General features: G+C 36.9%; 1 protein-coding gene across 11 annotated transcripts in view; it reads left to right on the plus strand.

Annotated features, from left to right (window-relative positions):
- The window catches only part of EVI5 (ecotropic viral integration site 5), a 267,245-nt gene that overhangs the window by 137,932 nt on the left and 107,991 nt on the right, over positions 1-21,322 (plus strand). For 5 of the 11 annotated variants that reach the window (XM_023558405.2, XM_010598105.3, XM_064282266.1 and 2 more), the window contains 2 exons: positions 86-118; positions 664-810. The exons of 3 other annotated variants lie outside the window; for them this stretch is intronic. In XM_023558405.2, the coding sequence (XP_023414173.1) occupies positions 86-118; positions 664-810 (180 nt within the window). The remainder of the gene's footprint in view (positions 1-85; positions 119-663; positions 811-21,322) is intronic. 3 more of the 11 variants (XM_023558409.2, XM_064282267.1, XM_064282263.1) reach the window with 2 other exon arrangements.

The raw sequence follows: 21,322 nt of genomic DNA on the forward strand, positions 1-21,322 counted from the left end.
GGTGTGCTTTGCTTCTTCTTTATTCCTAATTTTATCTGTTTTATTTCTTTCTCTTATATTTCTATCTGAATTTTTCCTTTTGTAGGAAAGTGCTTCCTTGGCAGATAGATTGATACAGGTATAGTTTTATTTTTTAGCATTTCCTCTAACTTTTAAGGAAAGTCCTAAACCTAGAAATTCATATTTTAATGCATGCAAATTTACATGCATTTTTCTAGAAATAATTTTTTTGGGTAGTGTATGTGGGTATACTTAATTCTTGATAGCAGTATGTTATCTTGGTTTATTAAAATAACCACCTTTTGCACGTTTTATAGCTAACCTTATTTTAAAGTATTTATTTCAAATGGTAATCAGTGGTTTCTGTGAAATTAACTACTTTCATTGAAAATTTTAGTCCTGCATGTACAACTCAGTAATATTGCATGAATTGAATTTTTATTGGCTGAAAGAATTGTTCATAAGATTGTCAGATGAGTTTTTCATTTAGTTTCCCCAAATTTGCACAGCAATAACGAGCTGCTAGCTAATAATTGCCAAGGCTATTGTTTTCTCAGACGTGATTTTTTTTTAACATGTCAAAGTAAATAACTAAACCTCACAAAGGCAGTCTTTTTTGAATCTATCATAAATTGCTTTCGCACACAAAAATTATGTCCTAAGGGACAAGTGACAAGAGCCCAGGAGGCTGAGGAAAACTACCTCATAAAACGGGAGTTGGCCACCATCAAACAGCAGAGTGATGAGGCCAGTGCTAAGCTGGAGCAAGCTGAAAGTACCATCAGGAAGCTCCAGCACCAACAACAATGGGTAAGGAGTCTGGTAGTGTTTTTTCATAACCTTTCTTGTCCTCCCTCCCTTTAAAACAATTTTTTAGCACAACTTCTGTGCTCCTGTTTTAAATAATTTTGTTCCCTACTTTAGTTGAATTCTTAAATTATTCAATTTTATGTTCTGTAATACTTAGGGGTATTATTGTGGCCTAAAGACTCCTTGTTCTAACATTTTTTTTTCTGTCTACACAGTTTTGTTAGAAATAGGCAATATTTTCTTTCTTTACATTAAGTTACAAATCACAGATAATATGCAATCTATTCAGATCAGCTTTTTAAGTTTTATAAATCTATTTCATAATAGGTATCATTTTGCCAAGGGTAATTTTTAAGTCCTTACGTTAGCTACTTTTTGTTCATTGTGCAGATGAAATATTACCCAACATGCAGAATTTAAAGCTTTTATAATGCACCGATTTATATTTTAAGAAATAAGAAAGCCTAGACTTAATACATCAAGACGTTGAGTTATGGGTTAAGGCATATACCTACATTTTTTAAGAGAAGTTGTCAAGATAAAAAAAATTAATGATTTAAAAATTATGCTAAATAACCTAGGGTGCCAAACAGCTGTTGATTGTACAGCTAGCTTCAGGTATGTTTTGAAACTTAGACAGCATTTTCCCATTGACAAATTCAGATACCAAAAAACAAAAACCAAACCCATTGCAGTTGAGTCGATTCTGACTCATAACGACCCTATAGATAGCATGATCTTAATTAGGAATATGAAGATTAAAAAAAAAACTAATAACCAATGTTACTGAACAGCTCATGTAGAAGTTGTTGAATGGGAACCTAAACTGCACGTTCACCGAAAACAATAAAACATTATTATAAAAAAAGTAAAGCCACCAGTTTATCTTTGAAGAGATATTATTTTTTATTTCTGTCTTCTGTTCTCAAGTAGAAGTTGGAGTGTAACAAGAGTAGACAAAAACTTGAGTTAAATATAGAACCCTACATAGGTCTAGAAGACAAATAGGATGTGTACAAAGTTGGACGTTACTTCTATTCGGTAGAATGAAGAAACATCATCAACATCTAGGTACAAAAATCAGGAAACTAAAAGCAAGAAGAAAAACTTGGCGATTGAAAGAACCATAAACATCAATTTTTTCCTACTATGTTATTGAAGATGCCTAAGAAAAATGAATAGGAGAGTGATAAAAGAATACTAAAATGATTGGGCCTTCAGTAATTTTGTTCTACTTCTGTATGAAATGTCAATAATATCAAAGTATATAAATAGAAAAAGCCAAACTAGGGGTCATGCTTTGGTATTAAGTTGAAATGAAGTATCAGTGCCATATAATTCTTTTAGAACCAAAGTATTATATTTGCTTTTTGCATAAGCTACAGTCATAATACATTTGGATCATGAATTTTTTTTGCCTTGTTTTGAAATATCGAGACCTATAGGTCAATGAGTACCCACAGGACAGAAGATTGGTTTGTGATTAAGAAGTTAACTGGGAAAACAAACGAGGACAGAATGAACTGAGGCTTTTGAAAACTGCTAAGTGTAACAAAGAGAATCTTTGTGCTCTTTTTCAAGGACAAGATAGATCCATATTGCGAGAGTAAGATACAGCAAAGAGAAAGCAGACCTCCACTTCAATTTTGCTTCCCTTTTTTTTTTTCCTCACTTAGGGAATGATCTCCTGAACTGGAAAGAACTGTAAAACAGACATAGAGAGCAGTGGTGCACAAAATAAATGAGAGATAGTGAGTGTTGGTCTAATTTTTCTGTTGCAAAGTAAAAATCATATCCCTAGATATTAAAATAATTTGCAGAAAGATCATAGAAATATTACTACCTTTAAGAGGTTCTAGAAAATAAAACATATAAAGATATACAAATGTATTTCTTACATTAAGCAGTAAATAAAGGTTAGCTCTCTGGAGCCCTGGTGGCTCAGTGGTTAAGCATCTGGCTACTAACCAAAAGGTTGGCAGTTTGACTTCGGCAACTGCTCCTTGGAAACCCTGTGGGACAGTTCTATTCTGTCCTATAGGGTTGCTACGAGTTGGAATTGACTCGACGGCACTGGGTTTGGTTTTTTGGTTTTTGTATGGTCAGCATAACCAAAAAAACCAAACCCAGTGCCATCGAGTCAACTCCGACTCATAGCGACCCTATAGGACAGAGTAGAACTGCCTCATAGAGTTTCCAAGGAGCACCTGGTGGATTTGAAGTGCAGACCCTTTGGTTAGCAGCTGTAGCATTTAACCACTACGCCACCAGGGTTTCCACATGGGAGTTTAAAAAAAAAAAATAGGAGTTTTTTTTAGGCTGTGGTAAAGAAGAGTTTAGAATACCATAGCTCTTGTCATTTTCAAGTATTCGAGAGGCTACCATGTGGATGGAAACCCTGGTAGCTTAGTGGTTAAGAGCCACAGCTGCTAACCAAAAGGTCAGCAGTTTGAATCCTCCAGGCACTCCTTGGAAACCCTATGGGCAGTTCTCCTCTATTCTATAGAGTTTCTGAGTCAGAATTGACTCAATGGCAATGGGTTTGGTTTTTCGGTTATCATGTACAAAAAGTGACTAGCCTTTTTTTATATAGCTTCAGAAGGCAGAATGTGTTTAAGTTCCAGGGATACAAAATCCTATTCATTGGAATTTTGGCAAATGAAGTAGTTGCTTTGCAAAGTAGTGGGCATACCACTACTAGAAAGTATTGACCATGTGTTGCTAACTGTTTTCATTACAGCTTTCCAGTGTAAATTCATGAGTTCTTGAGAACTCTTAGAATAAGAGTTTCAAATCTGTATTCCTGCAGGTAATACATAAATTACCATAGAATCGATCACCTTCCTCCCCACTGCCAATTGTGGCTTTTGTATGATAAAAAAAGCTTTAGATTACATATGGGATTGAGTTCTGGTTCTTTTTTGCTAGCTGTGTGACCTTGGGTATTTAAGAACTCAGTTTCTTTTTTCCGTAAAATGATTAAGTAGGGCCAAGATCATCTCAAGTCTTTTTCTTTAAGCCAAAGACCATATCAAATGTACATTTTAAGAGGAGTTTTTTTGACACAAATTTTTTTGTATGGCTCTTCTCTTTCCCCTTTCCTCCAAATTAGACAGCCATGAGAAAACACCTAATCAGACTGCTTCATCCTGTAACTCACTGTCAGGGTATCAGGTTCAGTTCAGACACAGTAAACACTTCGTATACTGCTCAGTCCTATATGAATGTGGTTTGAAAATCTTATAATGAGTAGAGCCATTCATTCATTCATTCAACAAATACTTGAGTGCCTATATAGTGCCTATAAAGTACTGTCATAAGTATTGGGTATACAGTAGTGAACAAGAACAGTAAAGTTTGCTAATACATGAATGTTCTAGTTGAGAAGACAAATTAAACAAGTCAGCATAACTTCAGGTGGTAATAGGGCTCTGAAAAAAAAAATAAAGCCGGTGTGAGGTGGTGGGTACAAGTGCTATTTCAGATAAGGTGGTTTTGGAGAGATTCCCTGAGAAAGTAATATTTGACTGGATGATGTGAAGAAGGAAACTATTTGAAGATTGAGGGAGAAGCATTCCAAACAAAATATACGACTAGTGTAAAGATCTTGAGCAAGGAGTGAGTTTAGAATATTGAAGAAACAGCAAGATGTATATTTGTAAGCCCTAGGGGAACCACTAAAACTTTTTTCTTAAAGAAAAGATAAGTAAATAAGTAGCGAGTAATAGAGATAAGAAAACCCTGGTGGCATAGTGGTTAAGTGCTCCGGCTGCTAACCAAAGGGCTGGCAGTTCGAATCCGCCAGGCGTTCCTTGGAAACTCTATAGAGCAGTTCTACTCTGTCTATAGGGTCGCTATGAGTCGGAATTGACTCAACGGCACTGGGTTTTAGGTTAGTAGAGATAAGATGGAGTTATTAAAAATAATCATTTAATCAGGCAGAAAAAGAAAAAGGGAACAACGAATAAATGGACTAAACAGAAAGCAGCTGGCAAGATTGTAGATTTTAATCCAACAATATCAGTATTTACATTAAATTTAAGTAATCTAAACACACCAGTTAAAAGATTGGATAAAAAGGCAAGACTTGTCTACAAGAAACTTGCTTTACATGCAAAGACTTTTGTAGGTGAAAAGGTTTTTTTTTTTTTTTAAAAAAGGATGTACCAGTAATAAACAATGTGAAAAAGGTATTAAGGAAACAATTTCATTTACAGTAACATTCAGAACAATAAAATGCCTAGGAACAAATTTAACCAAGAAGATGAAAAACTTGTACGCTGAAACCTACAAAACATGGCTCAGAGAAACTAAAGCAGACCTAAATAAATGGAAAGGCATCCTATTTTTGTGGATGGGAAGATTTAATATTATTAAAATGTCTGTACTACTCAAAGTGATCCTACAGATTTAATACTATCCCTATCAAAATTCCAATAGCCTTTTTTGCAGAAAGGGAAAAGCTGATTTCCAAATTCATATGGAATTACAAGGGGGCCCAAGTAGCCAGAAACATCTTGAAGAAGAACAAAGTGGAGAACTCACACTTCCTGATTTCAAAACTTGCTACAAAGCCACAAAAATCAGTATGGCACTGGCATAAGGATAAGATATATAGATCAATGGAATAGAATTGAGAGTCTAGAAGTAAACCCATACATCTGTGTCCAATTGATTTTGAGCAAGGATGCCAAGATCATTTAATGGGGAAAGAACAGTCTTTTTAACAAAATGGTGCTGGGACAACTGCATATCCATATGCAAAAGAGTGAAATTGGACACCTACTGCACACAGTTTATAAAAGTTATCTTAAAAAATGGGTTGGCAGTCTAAATACAAGCTAAAACTATAAAACTCTTAAAAGAAAATATAAAAATAAATCATCATGACCTTGGATTTGGTAATGAATTCTTAGATTTGACTCCAAAAGCATAATCAACAAAAGAAATAACAGGTAAATTAGACTTCATCAAAATTAAAAACTTGTGTGTGTAAGAGGGCAGAATTGTCAAGAAAATGAAAAGAACACACAGAATGGGAGAAAATATTTGCAAATCATATATTTGGTAACAGGCTAGTATCTAGAATATATGAAGAACTGTTACAACTCAGTGATAAAAAGAAATAACCCAATTAAAAAATGAGCAAAGGACTTGAATAGACATTTCTCCAAAGAAGGCACACAAATGACCCACAAGCATATGTAGAGATGCTCAGTATCATTAGTCATGAGGTAAATGCAGATGAAAACCATAAGGAGGTACTCCTTCACACCCATTAGGATGGCTGTAACTAAAGAAAAAACCCACAAACAGCAACAACAAAATCCATAATAAGTGTTGGCAAGGATGTGGAGAAATTGGAACCCTTGTACATTGCTGATAAGCATGTAAAGTGGTGCGGCCACCGTGAACAAAGATTTGGTGGTTCCTCAAAAAGTTAAACATAGAATGCCATATAACCCTCCAGTTCCACTCCTAGGTATATATCAAAAGAATTGAAAACAAGTACTCAAACAAGTACACTAATGTTCATAGCCAAAAGGGTAGAGACGACCCAATTGTCCATTAAAAGATGAATGGATAAACCAGTTATGGTACATGCATACCATGAAACACTATTCAGCCATAAAAACGAGTGAAACACTGATGCATGCTACAAGGTGGATAAACCTCCAACACATCCTGCTGAGTAAAAGAAGCCAGACACAAAAGGTCACATATTATATGATTTTATTTATATGAAATATCCAGAATAGATAAATCCATAGAGGCAGAATGTTATTGGTGGTTGCCAGGGCCTGAGAGAAGGGAGGACTAGGAAGAAACTGCTTAATGGGTAAAAGGTTTTACTTGGGAGTAATGGAAATGTTTTGAAACTAGATGAAAAAAACCAGGTCGTGAGTCTTCAACATTGTGAATGTAGTGCCACTAATGTTCATTAACTTTAAAATGGTTAATTTTATATTAATGTGAATTTCACCTCAACAAATTATTAAAAAAAAAAAGAAAGAACACTAAAGATATGAATTTGTAAAGCCTAACGAAACATGACATATTTAGTTTCAGGGTTTAGAGTAGAAGGTATGAATAAGGGAGAATAAAATCCTAGTGCTGGAACCCATTGGTTAAGATCATGTTAGGAAGCAAGGGAACTGACTTGCTGTTAAACAAATGTATGGGTTTATCTGCATGTAGAAGGAGCCTGGGAGGGTTAGGAGGTCCCTCAGGACTGGGTTTGGGCATATTTTAATCAGAGTTGTGGTTACACTGAGGCTAAAGGATGAATTCAGTGTGAAGTGAAGCAGGGCAGGTCAAGGGTGGCAGCTAAGGAAGTGACTTGATACAGGTTGTCAGACCAATGATCTATAGGAATTTTAGCCCAAAGGCAAGGGGATTAAGACATAAAGGGGACAAGAATTTGTAAAACCGGGGTTTAATGGGCTAACTTGAGAGCAGCATGGGTAAGTGCTGGATATGGTAGCTATTAACCACTGCTAAAATTTTACATGTTTCTTTTGCGTTGTGATGTTTGGGTCTGTCAACTCCATTTAATGTTCCTGGGTAGAGCACACATAGGATTTTATATGTTCCTGGACCTAGGAGTAGGGTTGGTTCCAGAATCTCAGTGAACCTGAGCCTGTAAGTGGGGGTGAGGTGGTCTCAGTTATAAAGGTTAGGAGTAACAGAGGTCAAGTGGGTTGTTACATTGGGTGTTAATAAAAGTATACAGCATGATAGCTGGTGAGAATGACTCTCCTCTACTTCCAGGAGTGGGAGACCAAAATAGTCTGCCTATAACTGTTGGACACAATATACGAATTACAATTGGGGGAGGGAGGAAAAGCATGGAAAAAGTACACCATGCAAACACTAAGCAAATAAAGCTGAAGTGTCTGAATTAGTATCAGACAAAGTAGACTTTAGAACAAGGAATTCTACCAGGGATAAAGAGGGACATTACATAATGGGGTGAAATCATCAAGAAGACATAACAATCCTACTTAGGATTATTGTATTTAGGAACGTATGACTCCTAACATCTGTATGCTTCTAACAACAGAGGAGCATGAAGCAGAACTGATCAAACTAAAAGGTAAAGAGGACAAATCCGCAATTATAGTTGCAGTCTTCAACACCGTGTCTCCATAATTGCTGCTGTAAGTATGTGGAGAATCAGTATGGATGTGGAAGACCTGAACAACACTATCAACCAACTTGGCCTGATTGGCATTTATGAAACACTTTTTTTTTTCTCCTTATAACAGCAGAATACATATTCTTTTCAAGTACACATAGAGCATTTACAAAGATAGAACATATTCTGGGCCATAAAACAAACTTCAATAAATTAAAAAAAATTGAAGTCATAAAGTATCTTCTTTGACTTTAATGACATTGTTAAAAATTAGTAATAAAAAGATAACCTAAAAAAATCGCCAAATATTTGGATAAATTCCAATAATATTGGAAATTAAACAACATTTTACCCATGGGTCAAAGAGAAGTTTCAAAGGAAATTAGGAAGTATTTTGAATTAAATAATGAAGACACAAATCAGAACGTGTGGGACCCAACTAAAGCAGTGCTTAGTGGAAATTTTATAGCATTATAATGGACCACATCTACCACGGCCTCCATCAGACTGAGTCCGGTACAACTAGATGGTGCCCAACTACCACCACTGACTGCTCTGACAAGGATCACAATAGAGGGTCCCAGATGGAGTTGGAGAAAAATGTAGCCTAAAATTCTAGCTCAAAAAGAAAGAGCAGACTTGCTGGCCTGACGGAGACTGGAGAAACTCTGAGGGTATGGCCCCCGGGCACTCTTTCAGCTCAGTAATGAGGCCACGCCTGAGGTTCACCCTTTAGCCAAAGATTGAACAGTCCCATGGAACAAAACAAGACTAAAGGGGCTCACCAGCCCTCGGGCAGGGACTGGAAGGTAGGAGGGAACAGGACAGCTGGTTAATAGGGAACCCAGGGTTGAGAAGGGGGGTGTTGACATGTCATGGGATTGTTAACCAGTGTCATTCAGCAACATTTGTACTGTTTGATGAGAAACTAATTTGTTCTGTAAACCTTCATCTAAATTAAAAAAAAAAAAATTTACAGCATTATTTTAGGAAAGAAAGTAAGTCTCAAACCAATGATCTGTGCTTCCACCTTAAAACACTAAACATATAAGCAAATAGAACCAAAGACAAGCAGAAGAAACAAATAATAAAAAGAGTAGAAGTTAGTGAAATTGGAAACAAAACAAAGATAAAAAAAGACTACAATAATTTCAAAGAAACAACCAATGTCGTGAATGACATTAACTTTTTACCAACTTAACCTGTTATCTTGTCTCATATTCTGGATTTTTCTAAGTGCTTCCTCATGGTGTAGTCGAATTTTCTGTCCAGTAGATTCAGTTAGGAGCCCTGGTGATTTAGTAGTTAAGAGCTTAGCTGCTAATCAAAATATTGGCAGTTTGAATCCACCTTGGTAAACCCTATGGGGCAGTTCTGCCCTGTCCTGTAAGGTCACTATGGGTCGGAATTGACTCGATGGCATCAGGTAATTTATGGTTGAGTTAAACCTTTTTAGAAAGAATACTTTATAGATGGATGTTGTGAACTTTACTTTATTTTAAATCAGGAAGCACACAATGTAAGTTGTTTCTGTTATTAGTGATGCTAAGATTGATTACCATCCTAAGTTTGGTCACCAAAAACTCAATTGTAAAGGTATGTTTTCATCTTTATAACTATTAGGTGGTCTGGTGGGAAATACATTTGCATCAAATGAGTACCTTGTTCTTCATCCACTTTTACCAGATGGCTTTAGCATTCACTGATGATCCTTACTGAATCAGCTGTTACATTGGTTTTCCAAAATGGTGATATTCTTTCGTTTCTTCTACCTTCTGTAAAGATCCCTCTCTGTCTTTCTCTCATTCACTCACTGTGGACTCTGTTGTTATATCACTTCAGACTCACAGACTTTTATTTATTCAGTGTACCATGTAATTTTTTTAGTTGTATTTTAGATAAAGGTTTACAGAACAAACTAGCTTCTCATTAAACACTTACTACACATATTGTTTTGTGACATTGGTTACCAACCCTGCGACACGGCAACACTCTCCCTTCTCGACCTTGGGTTCCCTATTACCAGCTTTTCTGTCTCCTCCTGCCTTCTAGTCCTTGCCCCTGGGCTGGTGTGCCCCTTTAGTCTCATTTTATTTTATGGGCCTAATCTTTGGCTGAAGGGTGAACCTTAGGAGTGACTTCATTACTGAGCTAAAAGGGTGTCAGGGGCCAATACTCTTGGAGTTTCTCCAGTCTCTATCAGACCAATAAAACTGATCTTTTTGTGTGAGTTAGAATTTTGTTCTACATTTTTCTCCAGATTTGTCTGGGACCCTCTATTGTGATCCCTGTCAGAGCAGTCAGTGGTGATAGCTGGGTACCATTTAGTTGTGCTGGACTCAGTCTGGTAGAGGCAGTGATAGTTGTGGTCCTTTAGTCCTTTGGACTAATCTTTCCCTTGTGTGGCTTTCTTCATTCTCCCTTGCTCCAGCTGGGATAAGACCAGTGGAATATCTTAGATGGCCGCTCACAAGCTTTTAAGACCCCAGATGCTACTCATCAAAGTAGAATGTAGAACATTTTCTTTATAAACTATGTTATGCCACTTGAGCTAGATGTTCCCCAAGACCATGGTCCTCACAGCCCTCAGCCCTGTAATTCCATCCCTTAGAGAGTCTGGATGTGTCTGTGGAGCTTCCATGACCTTGCCTTGGACAAGTTGTGCTGGCTTCCTCAGCATCGTGTACTGTCTTACCCTTCACCAGAGTTACCACTTAACTATTGTCTATTTGGTCTTTTTCCATCCCCACCTCTCCTCACCCTCGTAACCATCAGAGATTGTTTCTTTTTGTGTGTAAACCTTGTCATGAGTTTTTTATAGTAGTGGTCTCATACAATATTTGTCTCTTTTGTGATTGACTTATTTCACTCAGCATAATGCCTTCCAGATTCATCCATGTTGTGAGATGCTTCGCAGAATCATCGTTGTTCTTTATTGTTGTGTAGTACTCCATTGTGTGTATGTACCATAGTGTGTTTATCCATTCATCTGTTGGTGGGCATCAAGGTTCTTTTCCATCTTTTAGCTATTGTGAACAATGTTGCAATGAACATGGGTGTGCATATGTCTTGTGACTGCTCTTATTTCTCTAGGATATATTCCTAGGAGTGGGATTGGTATTTCTAGCTTTCTATGGAAGTGCCGTATCATTTTCCAAAATGGTTGTATCATTTTGCATTCCCTCCAACAGTGCATAAGAGTTCCAATCTCCCCTCAGTCTCTCCAACATTTGTTATTTTCTGTTTTTTTGATTTGTGCCAGTAATGCTGGAGTGAGATGGTAACTTATTGTGGTTTTGATTTGCATTTCTCTAACGGCTAGTGATCACGAGCATTTCCTCTTGTGTCTGTTAGCCTTTCCAGTGTCTTCTTTCCTGAAGTGTCTTGTTCATTTCCTTTGCCCATTTTTTAATTGGATTATTTGTATTTTTTGTTGTAGAGGTGTTGGATTTTCCTGTAGAGATTAGACTTTGTCAAATTTGTCATATCCAAGATTTTTTTCCCAGTCTGTAGTTTCTCTTTTTACTCTTTTCATGAAGTCTTTTGATGAATATAAGTGTTTAATTTTTAGAAGATCCCAGTTATCTAGCTTATCTTCTGGAGTTTGTGTGTTGTTAGTTATGGTTTCTATACTGTTAATGCTGTGTATTAGGGTCTCTGGCATTGATCCTACTTTTTCTTCTATAATCTTTATAGTTTTTGATTTTATATTTAGGTCTTTGATCCATTTCGAATTAGTTTTTGTGTATGATGTGACGTGTGGGTCCTGTTTCATTTTTTTGCAGATGAACATGCAGTTTTGCCAGCACCATTTGTTAAAGACGTCTTTTCCCCTTTTGATGGACTTTGGGCCCTTGTCGAAGATCAGGTGACCATAGGTGGATGGATTTACATCTGGGTTCTCAATTCTGTTCCATCCGTCAATGTATCCGTTGTACCAGTACCAGACTGTTTTGACTACCATAGCTGTATAGTAGGCTCCGAGGTCAGGTAGTGCAAGTCCTCCTACTTCATTCTTCTTCTTCAATATTGCTTTACTTATCTGGGGCCTCTTCCCTTTCCATATAAAGTTAATGATTAGTGTTTCCATCTCTTAAAAGAATGCTGTTGGTGTTTGGATCGGGATTGCATTGCATTAGTAGATTGCTTTGGGTAGAATTGACATTTTTACAGTGTTGAGTCTTCCTGTCCATGAGCATGGTATATTTTTCCATTTATGTAGATCTGTTTTGGTTTCTTGCTGTAGTGTTTTGTAATTTTCTTTGCATAGGCGTTTTACATCCCTGGTTAGATTTGTTCCTAAGTATTTTATATTTTTAGGGGCTATTTATAAATGGTACTGTTTCCTGATTTCTTTTTCATTGTTCTCTTTATTGATGTGTAGGAATCCAACTGATTTTTATATGTTTATGTTGTATCCTGCTACTCTGCTGAATCGTTTAGTTCCAGAAGTTTTCTTATAAAGTCTTTGGATTTTTTTATGTGTAGTATCATACAGTTGCAAATAGGGACAGTTTTACTTCGTTATCAATTTGGATGCCCTTTGTTTCTTTTTCTAGGTAGGTCTTCCAGTACAATGTTAAATAGGTGATAAAGGGTGTCCTTGTCTTCTTCCTGTTTTCAAGGGGAATGTTTTAGCCCCTCTCCATTAAGAATGATGTTAGCTGTTGGTTTTGTATAGATGACATTTATTATGTTGAAGAATTTCTCTTCTATACCTATTTTATTGAGAGTTTTTATCATGAGTAGGTGTTGGACTTTGTTGAATGCCTTTTCTGCATCAATTGAGATGATCATGTGATTCTCCTATTTATGTGGTGGATTACGTTGATTGATTTTCTAATGTTGAGCCATCCTTGCATACCTGGTATGAATCTCACTTGGTCGTGGTATATTATTTTTTTGATATGATGCTGAATTCTATTGGCTAAAATTCTGTTGAGAATTTTTGCATCTATATTCATGAGAGATACTGGTCTGTAATTTTGAGTTTTTTTTGTGTGGTCTCTTTGCCTGGTTTTCATATCAGAGTTATGGTGGCTTCATAAAATTCAGAAGAATCCATTCCTTTTCTGTGTTTGGAAATAGTTTGAGTAGTACTGATGTACGCTTTTCTCTGAATGTTTGGTAGAATTCTCCAGTGAAGCCATCTGGGCCAAGGCTTTTTTTTGTTGTTGTTGGGGGTTTTTTTAATTACCTTTTCAATCTCTTCTCTTGTTATATGTCTGTTAGGTTTTCACCATCAGTTTGTGTTAGTTTGGGTAGGTAGTGTGCTTCTAGAAGTTTGCCCATTTCTTCTACGTTTTTAAATTTGTTGGAGTATAGTTTTTCATAGTACTCTGTTATGATCCTTTTTATTTCAATTGGATCTGTCGTAATGTCCCCCGTTTCATTTCTTATTTGGGTAATTTGCGTCCTGTCCTGTTTTTCTTTTGTCATTTTGGCCAGTGGTTTGTCGATTTTGTTGAGCCTTTCAAAAAAATCACCTTTTGGTTTTGTTGATTCTTTCCTGTGTTTATCTGTTCTCTATTTCATTTATTTCTGCTCTGATCTTCATTATTTCCTTTCTTCTGGTGGCTGTGGGCATCTTTTGCTGTTCTCTCTCTGTTTGTTTGAGTTATGTAGCTAATGTTTTGATTTTGTCCCTTTTTTCTTTTTCGATGAGTCCTTTTATTGAAATTAATTGACCTCTGAGCCCTGCCTCTGCTGTGTCCCAAAGGTTTTCATATGATGTGTTTTCATTCTCTTTTGATTCTAGGAATTTTTTTATTCCACCTTTCATTTCTTCTATTGCCCAGTGGTTTTAAGCAGGGTGTTATTCAGTTTCCATGTATTTGATTATTTTTCATTGCTCTTCCTGTTTGTTAACTTCTACTTTGATGGTGTTGTGATCAGAGAAAATACTTGTATTATCTCAGTGTTTTGGATTTTGTTGAGGGTTGCTTTGTGACCTAAGATGTGGCCTGTTCTGGAGAATGTTCCACGTGCATTGGAAAAGAGTGTGTACTTTGCAGCTATTGGGTGGAGTGTTCTGTATATGTCTGTGAGTTCAAGTTGGCTAATCATGTCCTTTAGATCTTCTGTATCTTTGTGTGGTTTCTTTCTAGATGTTCTGTCCTTTACCAAGAGTGGTGTGTTGAAGTCTCCTACTGGTATTGTGGAACTGTCAGTTTCTCTTTTCAGTTCTGTTAGAGTTTGTTTTACATATTTTGGAGCCCTGTCATTGGGTTCATAGATATTTGTTATGGTTATGTCTTCATCACGAATTGTCCCTTTAATCATTATATAGTGCCCTTCTTTGTCTTTTATGGTGGATTTTGTTTTAAAGCCTATTTTATCTGAGATTAGTATTGCCACTCCTGCTCTTTTTTGGTAGCTATTTGCTTGATATATTTTTTTGCATCCTTTGAGTTTTAATAAATTTGCGTCTTTGTTTCTAAGGTGTGTCTCTTGTAGCCAGGATATTGATAGATCCTGGTTTTTTTAATCCATTTTGTCACTCTCTTTATGGGTACATTTAGGCCATTTACATTCAGTGTAATTATTGGTAGGTGTGAGTTTATTGCTGTCATTTGGTATTGCTTTTTTTGTAGTGCTGATGTTTTCTTTCTTCCTTTTACCCTGCTGTGCTGAATTCCTTTTGTTTGTGGATTTTTTTTCTGATTTCTTTTGTTTTTGTAGATTTTGTGTTTACTGAGACTTCATGTTTTTCTTCTTTATTTTGTTGAGTAGGTTTGTCAACATTTTTTGTGGTTACTTTGAAATTTACCATTATCTTCCTGAGATTGAACCAGTCTTTTTTTACTTGATATTGCCTTAACCTCCTCTCCACTAGAAAGTTCTATACCTACCCCATTTAGTCCGTCATGTATCGTTCGGACATTGTTGTCATTTACAGATTAACCTCTCTGGTTCCCTGTTGTGATTCTTTTAATCTTGATTAATCCTTGAGAGTTCATTACCTGGGTTGCTATCTGGCTGGTAAGGTCTTGTGTCCTAGACTCGGGCATGTTGTGTATTGTTGTTTATTCTCTAACTGAAGGACTTTCTTTAATAATTCTTGTAATTTTGGCTTGGTTGTTACATATTCCCTTAATTTCAGTTTATTTGGAAATGTCCTAATTTCACCATTATATTTGAGTGAGAGTTTTGCAGAATATATTATTCTTGGTTGGCAATTTTTTTCTTTCAAGGTTTTATATATGTCATCCCATTGTCTTCTTGCCTGCATGGTTTCTGGGTAGAAAGCCAGAAAGAGTTTAGTCTTATTGTTTCCCCTCTGTGTGTGACTTTTTGTTTTTCTCGAGCTGCGCTCAGGATTCTTTCTGTCTTTGGTTCCAGCAAGTGTGATTATGACATGCCATGGTGATTTTCTTTTGGGGCGTGTCCTGTGTGGGGTTCACTGAGCTTCTTGGATGGTCAGCTTTTCAACTTTCATTATATTAGGGAAGTTTTCTTTCAGCAATTCTTCAATGATCCTCTCTGTGTTTTCAGTTTTCTCCCCCTGTCTTCTATTGTTTCGCACTTGCTCCTCACACCTTCTAATGACAGTGTCAATTTCTGAAATCTCGTTTATCTTTTGGATTTCTAATTGTTGTTTTTGTATGATTTCTAGTTGTGAATTTATTTTGACATTTTGTTCCTGTATTATTTTCCTGAATTTTTCCATTGTTTTGTCTGTCTTTTCCATGATTTTGTCTATTTTTTCCTCATTTTTGTCTGCTTTTTCCTTCAACTCTTGGATAGCTCTGAATATTAGAGATTTGAATTCCCTATCAGGTAGTTATGAGTCGGAATCGACTCGACGGCACTGGGTTGTTTCTGGGTCTGGATCAGGTAGTTTCAGTGCCTTTTCTTCTACTGGAAGGTCACGTGGTGTTTTATTTTGGATAAGTCCTGGAATCATCCTGTCCTATTTATATGTTTTGATATTATCTACTGTCTTTGGGACATTCAGTAGTTTCTGTCTTTGTTTATTGATTGTAGATTTGTTTACTTCGTCCTGCTTTTTTATTTTATTTAGTTATGTCTGAGCAGGCAGGCTAGATGTCCTTTGTTGTTTGCTCATCTGTGGGCCTGATACTTCTGACCATATTATCCAATGGGCAGGGCCAATCTCTCAGCTATATTGCATCAGGGAAGGTCTAGTGGAAGGGGAGAGGTTAGGATGGGTCATTTATGGCCTGTACTGGGGCTGACAGGGTGAAGCCAGGGGTCATTGCAGGGCAGTTTCTGGTAGACCGTGCCTGTGCTGCTCAGGGGAGCGATGTTCAGCGCATAGTGCAGATAGGTAGGAGGTAGGGGGAGGTTGTGCTGTGTGGAACTAAGTGGTGTGGGAAAGAAGAGAAAGAGAGAGAAACAGGAGCAAAAAAGAAAGTGCTTGAGGGATCCTCCCATTGGAGTGGTGCAGACCCAAGGAAGCTTTGTGCTGGTGGCTTTCTACCCAGTTCATGAGGTCCAGCCTGTCAAGATGGGACAGATGAGACACAGACAGCTAGGTGGGTGGGAGAAAGGGGAGGAAGGAGGGAAAGAAAAGAAATTAGATGAAAAAAGGAAAGAGGAAAGTACACAGGTCTGGATGGTTGGGAGAAAGGAATGTGGAGAAAGACAAGAAACTAAGGGAAAGAAAAAATGCCCCCGGGGAGCCCACCGGAAGCGGGTCCCCAGCCAAGTGGCTCTGCACAGCCTGTCAATAAGGAGCGGAGATGGCACATGGTGTCAGGTGTTCAGGAGATGGGTAAGGAAGGAAGGTAGAGGGAGACAAGAAACTGTGAAAAGAAGAGAGAAAGGGAAAAAAAAGTGCCCTGACGGAGCCCACTGGTGAGGTGGTACAGACTTAGGAAGTAGCTCCCCAGCTGTACAGCGCTGCCCAGCTCCTCTAGAAGGAGTAGAGATGGCACACAATGCCAGGTGTTCAGCAGAAAAGAAGGGAAGGATAATAGACAAGAAATGGAGAAAGAAAAAAAAAAATCCCCACGGGATCCCACTGATGTGGTGGCATGGACTGAGGAAGTGGTTCCCCAGCCATGCTGCATAGCACAACCCGTCTAGAAGGGGCAGAGATGGCACACAGCACCAGTTGTTCAGGAGACAGGAAAAGAAGGAAAGTAGAAAGAGATGAGAAAATGAGAAATGAAGAAAAACAAACAGGAAAAAAAGAAAAGAAAAAAAAAATGCCTCCAGGGATCTCACCAGTGTGGCAGTGTGGATCCAGGAGGAGGTTCCCCAGGTGCTTCACAGCCTGTCAAGAAGGGGTGGAGATGGCACATGGCGCCAGGTGTTCAAGAGAAAGGACGGGAAGGAGATGAGAGAATGAGAAGAAACCAAAAGCCAAAAAAAGCACCCATAAAAAGGCACTGAAGGAGCCAGCCAGTGTGGCTGTGGCCAATCCAAGTGGCAGGGAGCCAGCATCTCCCCCACTATGTGATTGCGTTCTGCCAGGAAGCCATGGAGGCCGAGTAGGGAGAAGAAGAATGGGGGGTGAGAAAGCATGTGTCGTTGGTTACCAGGTGCTCTGTCTTCTGCTGGGAGCTCTGTGAAGCTGCCTTCCCCTACTCCCTGTCCGCCAATCTCGGCAGTTGAGGAATCTAAGAAGGTGAATCTGTGCCGCGTTAGCTGATAGGAGACCTCCAGTCCATATCTCTCCTTGCTCTCTGTCAGTTTTTTTATTTTATTTGGTGCTTGGTTGAGTTCTTTATCTGTTCATTCAGCGATTAGAGTTCCAGGATTGACATCTGTCTGTTTTCCTTAGTTTTTCGGGTCTTTGCTGTGCAGGGACAGCGTGGTGCTTCTGTCTGTAGTGCCATGTTGGCACCACCTATTCAGTGTACCATGTAGTTTTTAATGTTATAGTACAATTACATACCATAGCTATTTTAAATAATTTATTAAACTTTTGAGCAACAATTTTTATAAGATAAAGTTTATTTTCAACTAATTTTGAGCATTGAAGTTCTTTAAAAATGTGTTTCTGCAGTATGCAGTTATTAGATGATTATCGTTAACTGGTCACTGGTCTCCTTTTGCACTGGCCGTTGATTTTTTTTTTGTTTTTTTAAGGAAAATAAAAATGTAGTATTTGGCCTTTATCATGGCTGGTGATACTTTGTATGAGGACCAGTATATACCTTTGAGTGTAGGCCTAAAACGCAAGAATCTTAAAAGCTAGTGTGATCAATCTCAGATGCCTTTGTACTTTTTTCTTCTTTGTCCTTGATAATCTGAACCCCATATAGGAATGACTGAGTTAATTTATTAGTCAATTTAGCATTTAATGTACTAAGTAAATATTAAATAATAAAGATTAAGCTAAGCATAAAGATAAAACTATCTCTGTAAGTATTTGTTTTACATGTTGTCATGTCAGTTTTTCCTATAGGCCTGTAGAAGTGAAAATGACCCAATGACATTTCACACTGTTGCAAGTCTGACCCTGTCGCTCATGGGCATGAATGTGTTTATGTTGGATGACTTTTCCTGATGAGACCAACTGTCTTTGAATTTAACTTGATCTGTTAAAAAACTTTGTGCCCTACATGTCATTGCTTGCCATCAGATATTCTGAGTAAGCCATTTTGTCCAGCTACTTGTTGGCTCTGATTAGCATAAACAAGGAGGAATTTTAACAGTTAAAGCTGCTGAATGTAGAAGTGACTATCTTTTGAAGTTCTTGTGACCTTTGTATTAGGAAGTATTTAAGGGGAGGCTGTATGACCTACCAACTCTGGGAAATGATTGTGGGCATTCTTGACTTGGGGGAAAAATGATGAATTCTGAGCTTCCTTCCCTTTCCTAAAATTCTAGAAGAGAATATGAAAGAATTACATATACTTTTAAAAAAGAAGTTTTTGAAATGAGGAAGAAAAAACAATCTTGCTTAGGTTAAACACACAAATAAATGTTAAACTAAGAACTACTATTTTGTCAGTGAAAGTTGTAGAATTTTTAGATGGTTTATTTTAGAAAATGTATCTGCTAAGCAGCGTTTAGGAATTGCCCCACACCTGATTTATCTAGTGAGTTTTTTTTTTTCTTTATGAAAATTGAAGTTAGTATTTAACCTCTCTTCCTACATTAGAAATACTCCAGCTTTAGCTCTTATATAAGTAGTGACGTTTCAAGAAAAAGCCATTTAATTTGTAATTGTTGTTAGGTGATTTTAAGTTTTCCTAAAAATCCAAAATAGAGTGATAACTTTACACATTTAAATTGGTGAACCATTAAGCTGTTGGTCAGGATGTCAGTATATATGAGCAGAGATTTTCTTCCAGAACCAATTCTGACCTTGATCTAAAGACTAAATGTTGTACATTCATATGTAACCGTTTCTTCCTTTCAGCTTAATTAGTAAACAAGGAATCATTTTAACGGAAGTAATTGTTTTCTTAACATTTTCTTCAGCATTAAAAAAAAAGATTATTGCCATTAGAGCATATGAACAACCAGAGATAAACGCCCCCCTTAAAAGACTGTATATAATTTTTCAGGTATTGGAAAGAAATCACATAAAAGTGACGTACCGACTTTTCAAATAAATTTAGTGTAGCAGATCTTTAAATAGCATGTTTATATTGTTTGAATTTTTTGAAAGGTTTTTTAGGGGATGTGGTAGGCAAGGTTAAGACATCTTTTGGGGGCTTTATGCTGAGGAAAAGCAAGATATAACCATTTTTATTTTATTTTTGTCTGCTATGATTTTGTCTTGTGTTAAAACCACTTCTCTTGTATAATGGTGGCTTTTTCACATGCTTTTGGATGGGACGGTACAAATGTATCATCTTCCCACACTTATAAATTTTGTTTATTGTATTTTTTTTTTTTTAAAGGGACTTGTTCAAGATTGCTAGGTGGACAATCTAATAAAAATAGTTTAACCGTCAGATTTATAGGTTATTAATAAAGTTTTTACAGCTTTAGCTCCTTTCTACTTCCAATGTTTAGTGGAAATTTTGTTTTTTTTACCAAGAGTTAGCTAGCCTAATATTCAGCAAATGTTGTTTGCTCACCTACTTAGAAAAGTACATTTTGGTCCTGATAATACAGTGGTAAATCAGTCAGACTCTCCCTGGCTTTGTTTACATAGTATATATAGCGATAAACGTTTTAAAAGTTAATTGCATAGTTAATTATTTAGAGTTCTGATAAATGCTACAAAAGAAAGGAGTACAGGGTTCCATGAAATGTATGGCTTCCTGAAAAGGATATATAAACGCTAGGTCTTGTATTTAGTTAGGCGCTTAATATAAAATTAAATTTAGTATTTGATACATCTGTATAGGTTGTCTTTATTCCAACTTGAATTTTTTCATTTAATGATAAAGAAACCTCCCAAAGTACAAATATTTGATTTTGCTATATTACTCATATATCTTTCAAATCAAATATTGAACATTAGAATTCATTTTTGTACTCATGACGATGTAAACAAAAAGCTTACTACAGGCTTGCTAACTTATCTTTGCCTTTGTAACTTTTGCAGCACCGGAAAAGCTTATGGGATTGAAAAATAGAGGTTCCACTTACTAAAAAAAATTTATTTGTGCCATTTTCATTGGAATGGGATTGCTGGTATCACAGAAACATTAAGAGACTCATTGACAGAAGGAGATTTTTTATGCAAGCATAGGAAAGTAATTCATTATTTACAGACTTTTAAAATATATGGCCTCTTGCTGATTATCAAGGAGCCCTGGTGGCACAGTGGTTAAGCACTTGGCCGCTAACTGAAAGGTTGGTAGTTCGAACCTGCCAGCCAGAGTACAGGAGAAAGACACTAACTGAAAGGTCAGCGGTTTGAACCTGCCAGCCGCTTTGTAGGAGAAAGATGTGGCGGTTTGCTTCCGTAAAGATTTACAGTCTTAGAAACCTTATGGGGCAGTCCTACTCTGTCCTATAGGGTTGCTATGAGGTAGAATTGCCTCGATAGTGGGTTGTGGACCATCAGCCATCATAAAATTGTGGCAGTTATCATTTGATAGAATGAATTGTTTATCTGTCCAAGTTATTAATTTAAATATGAAGTGCATTTTTATAAGAATTTATTATAAGAGCATTATATTGAGACACCGATAGATGTTTAGATTTTAATATTATACCATAACGTTCTTAGAACAGTATATGTTACAGCAATACAATGAGCTTTTAAAAAAAATCATCTCTAGATTACTTATAATACCTAATGCAATGTAAATGCTATGTAAATAGTTGTTATACACACAGTGGTGGAACCGTGAGAACTACTGATTCACACATACGCACGTGTACACACATATACGTATATGAAGTAGTAGAATTGCTAGAGGAGACACAGAATATAGGTAGGAGAACCGTGGAAGAATTTCTCAAAATCTAAGGTAGACAATAGGTTTAAGTAAG

The sequence above is a fragment of the Loxodonta africana genome, chromosome 3 (genome assembly GCF_030014295.1).
Source record: "Loxodonta africana isolate mLoxAfr1 chromosome 3, mLoxAfr1.hap2, whole genome shotgun sequence".
Taxonomy (NCBI): Eukaryota; Metazoa; Chordata; class Mammalia; order Proboscidea; family Elephantidae; genus Loxodonta; species Loxodonta africana.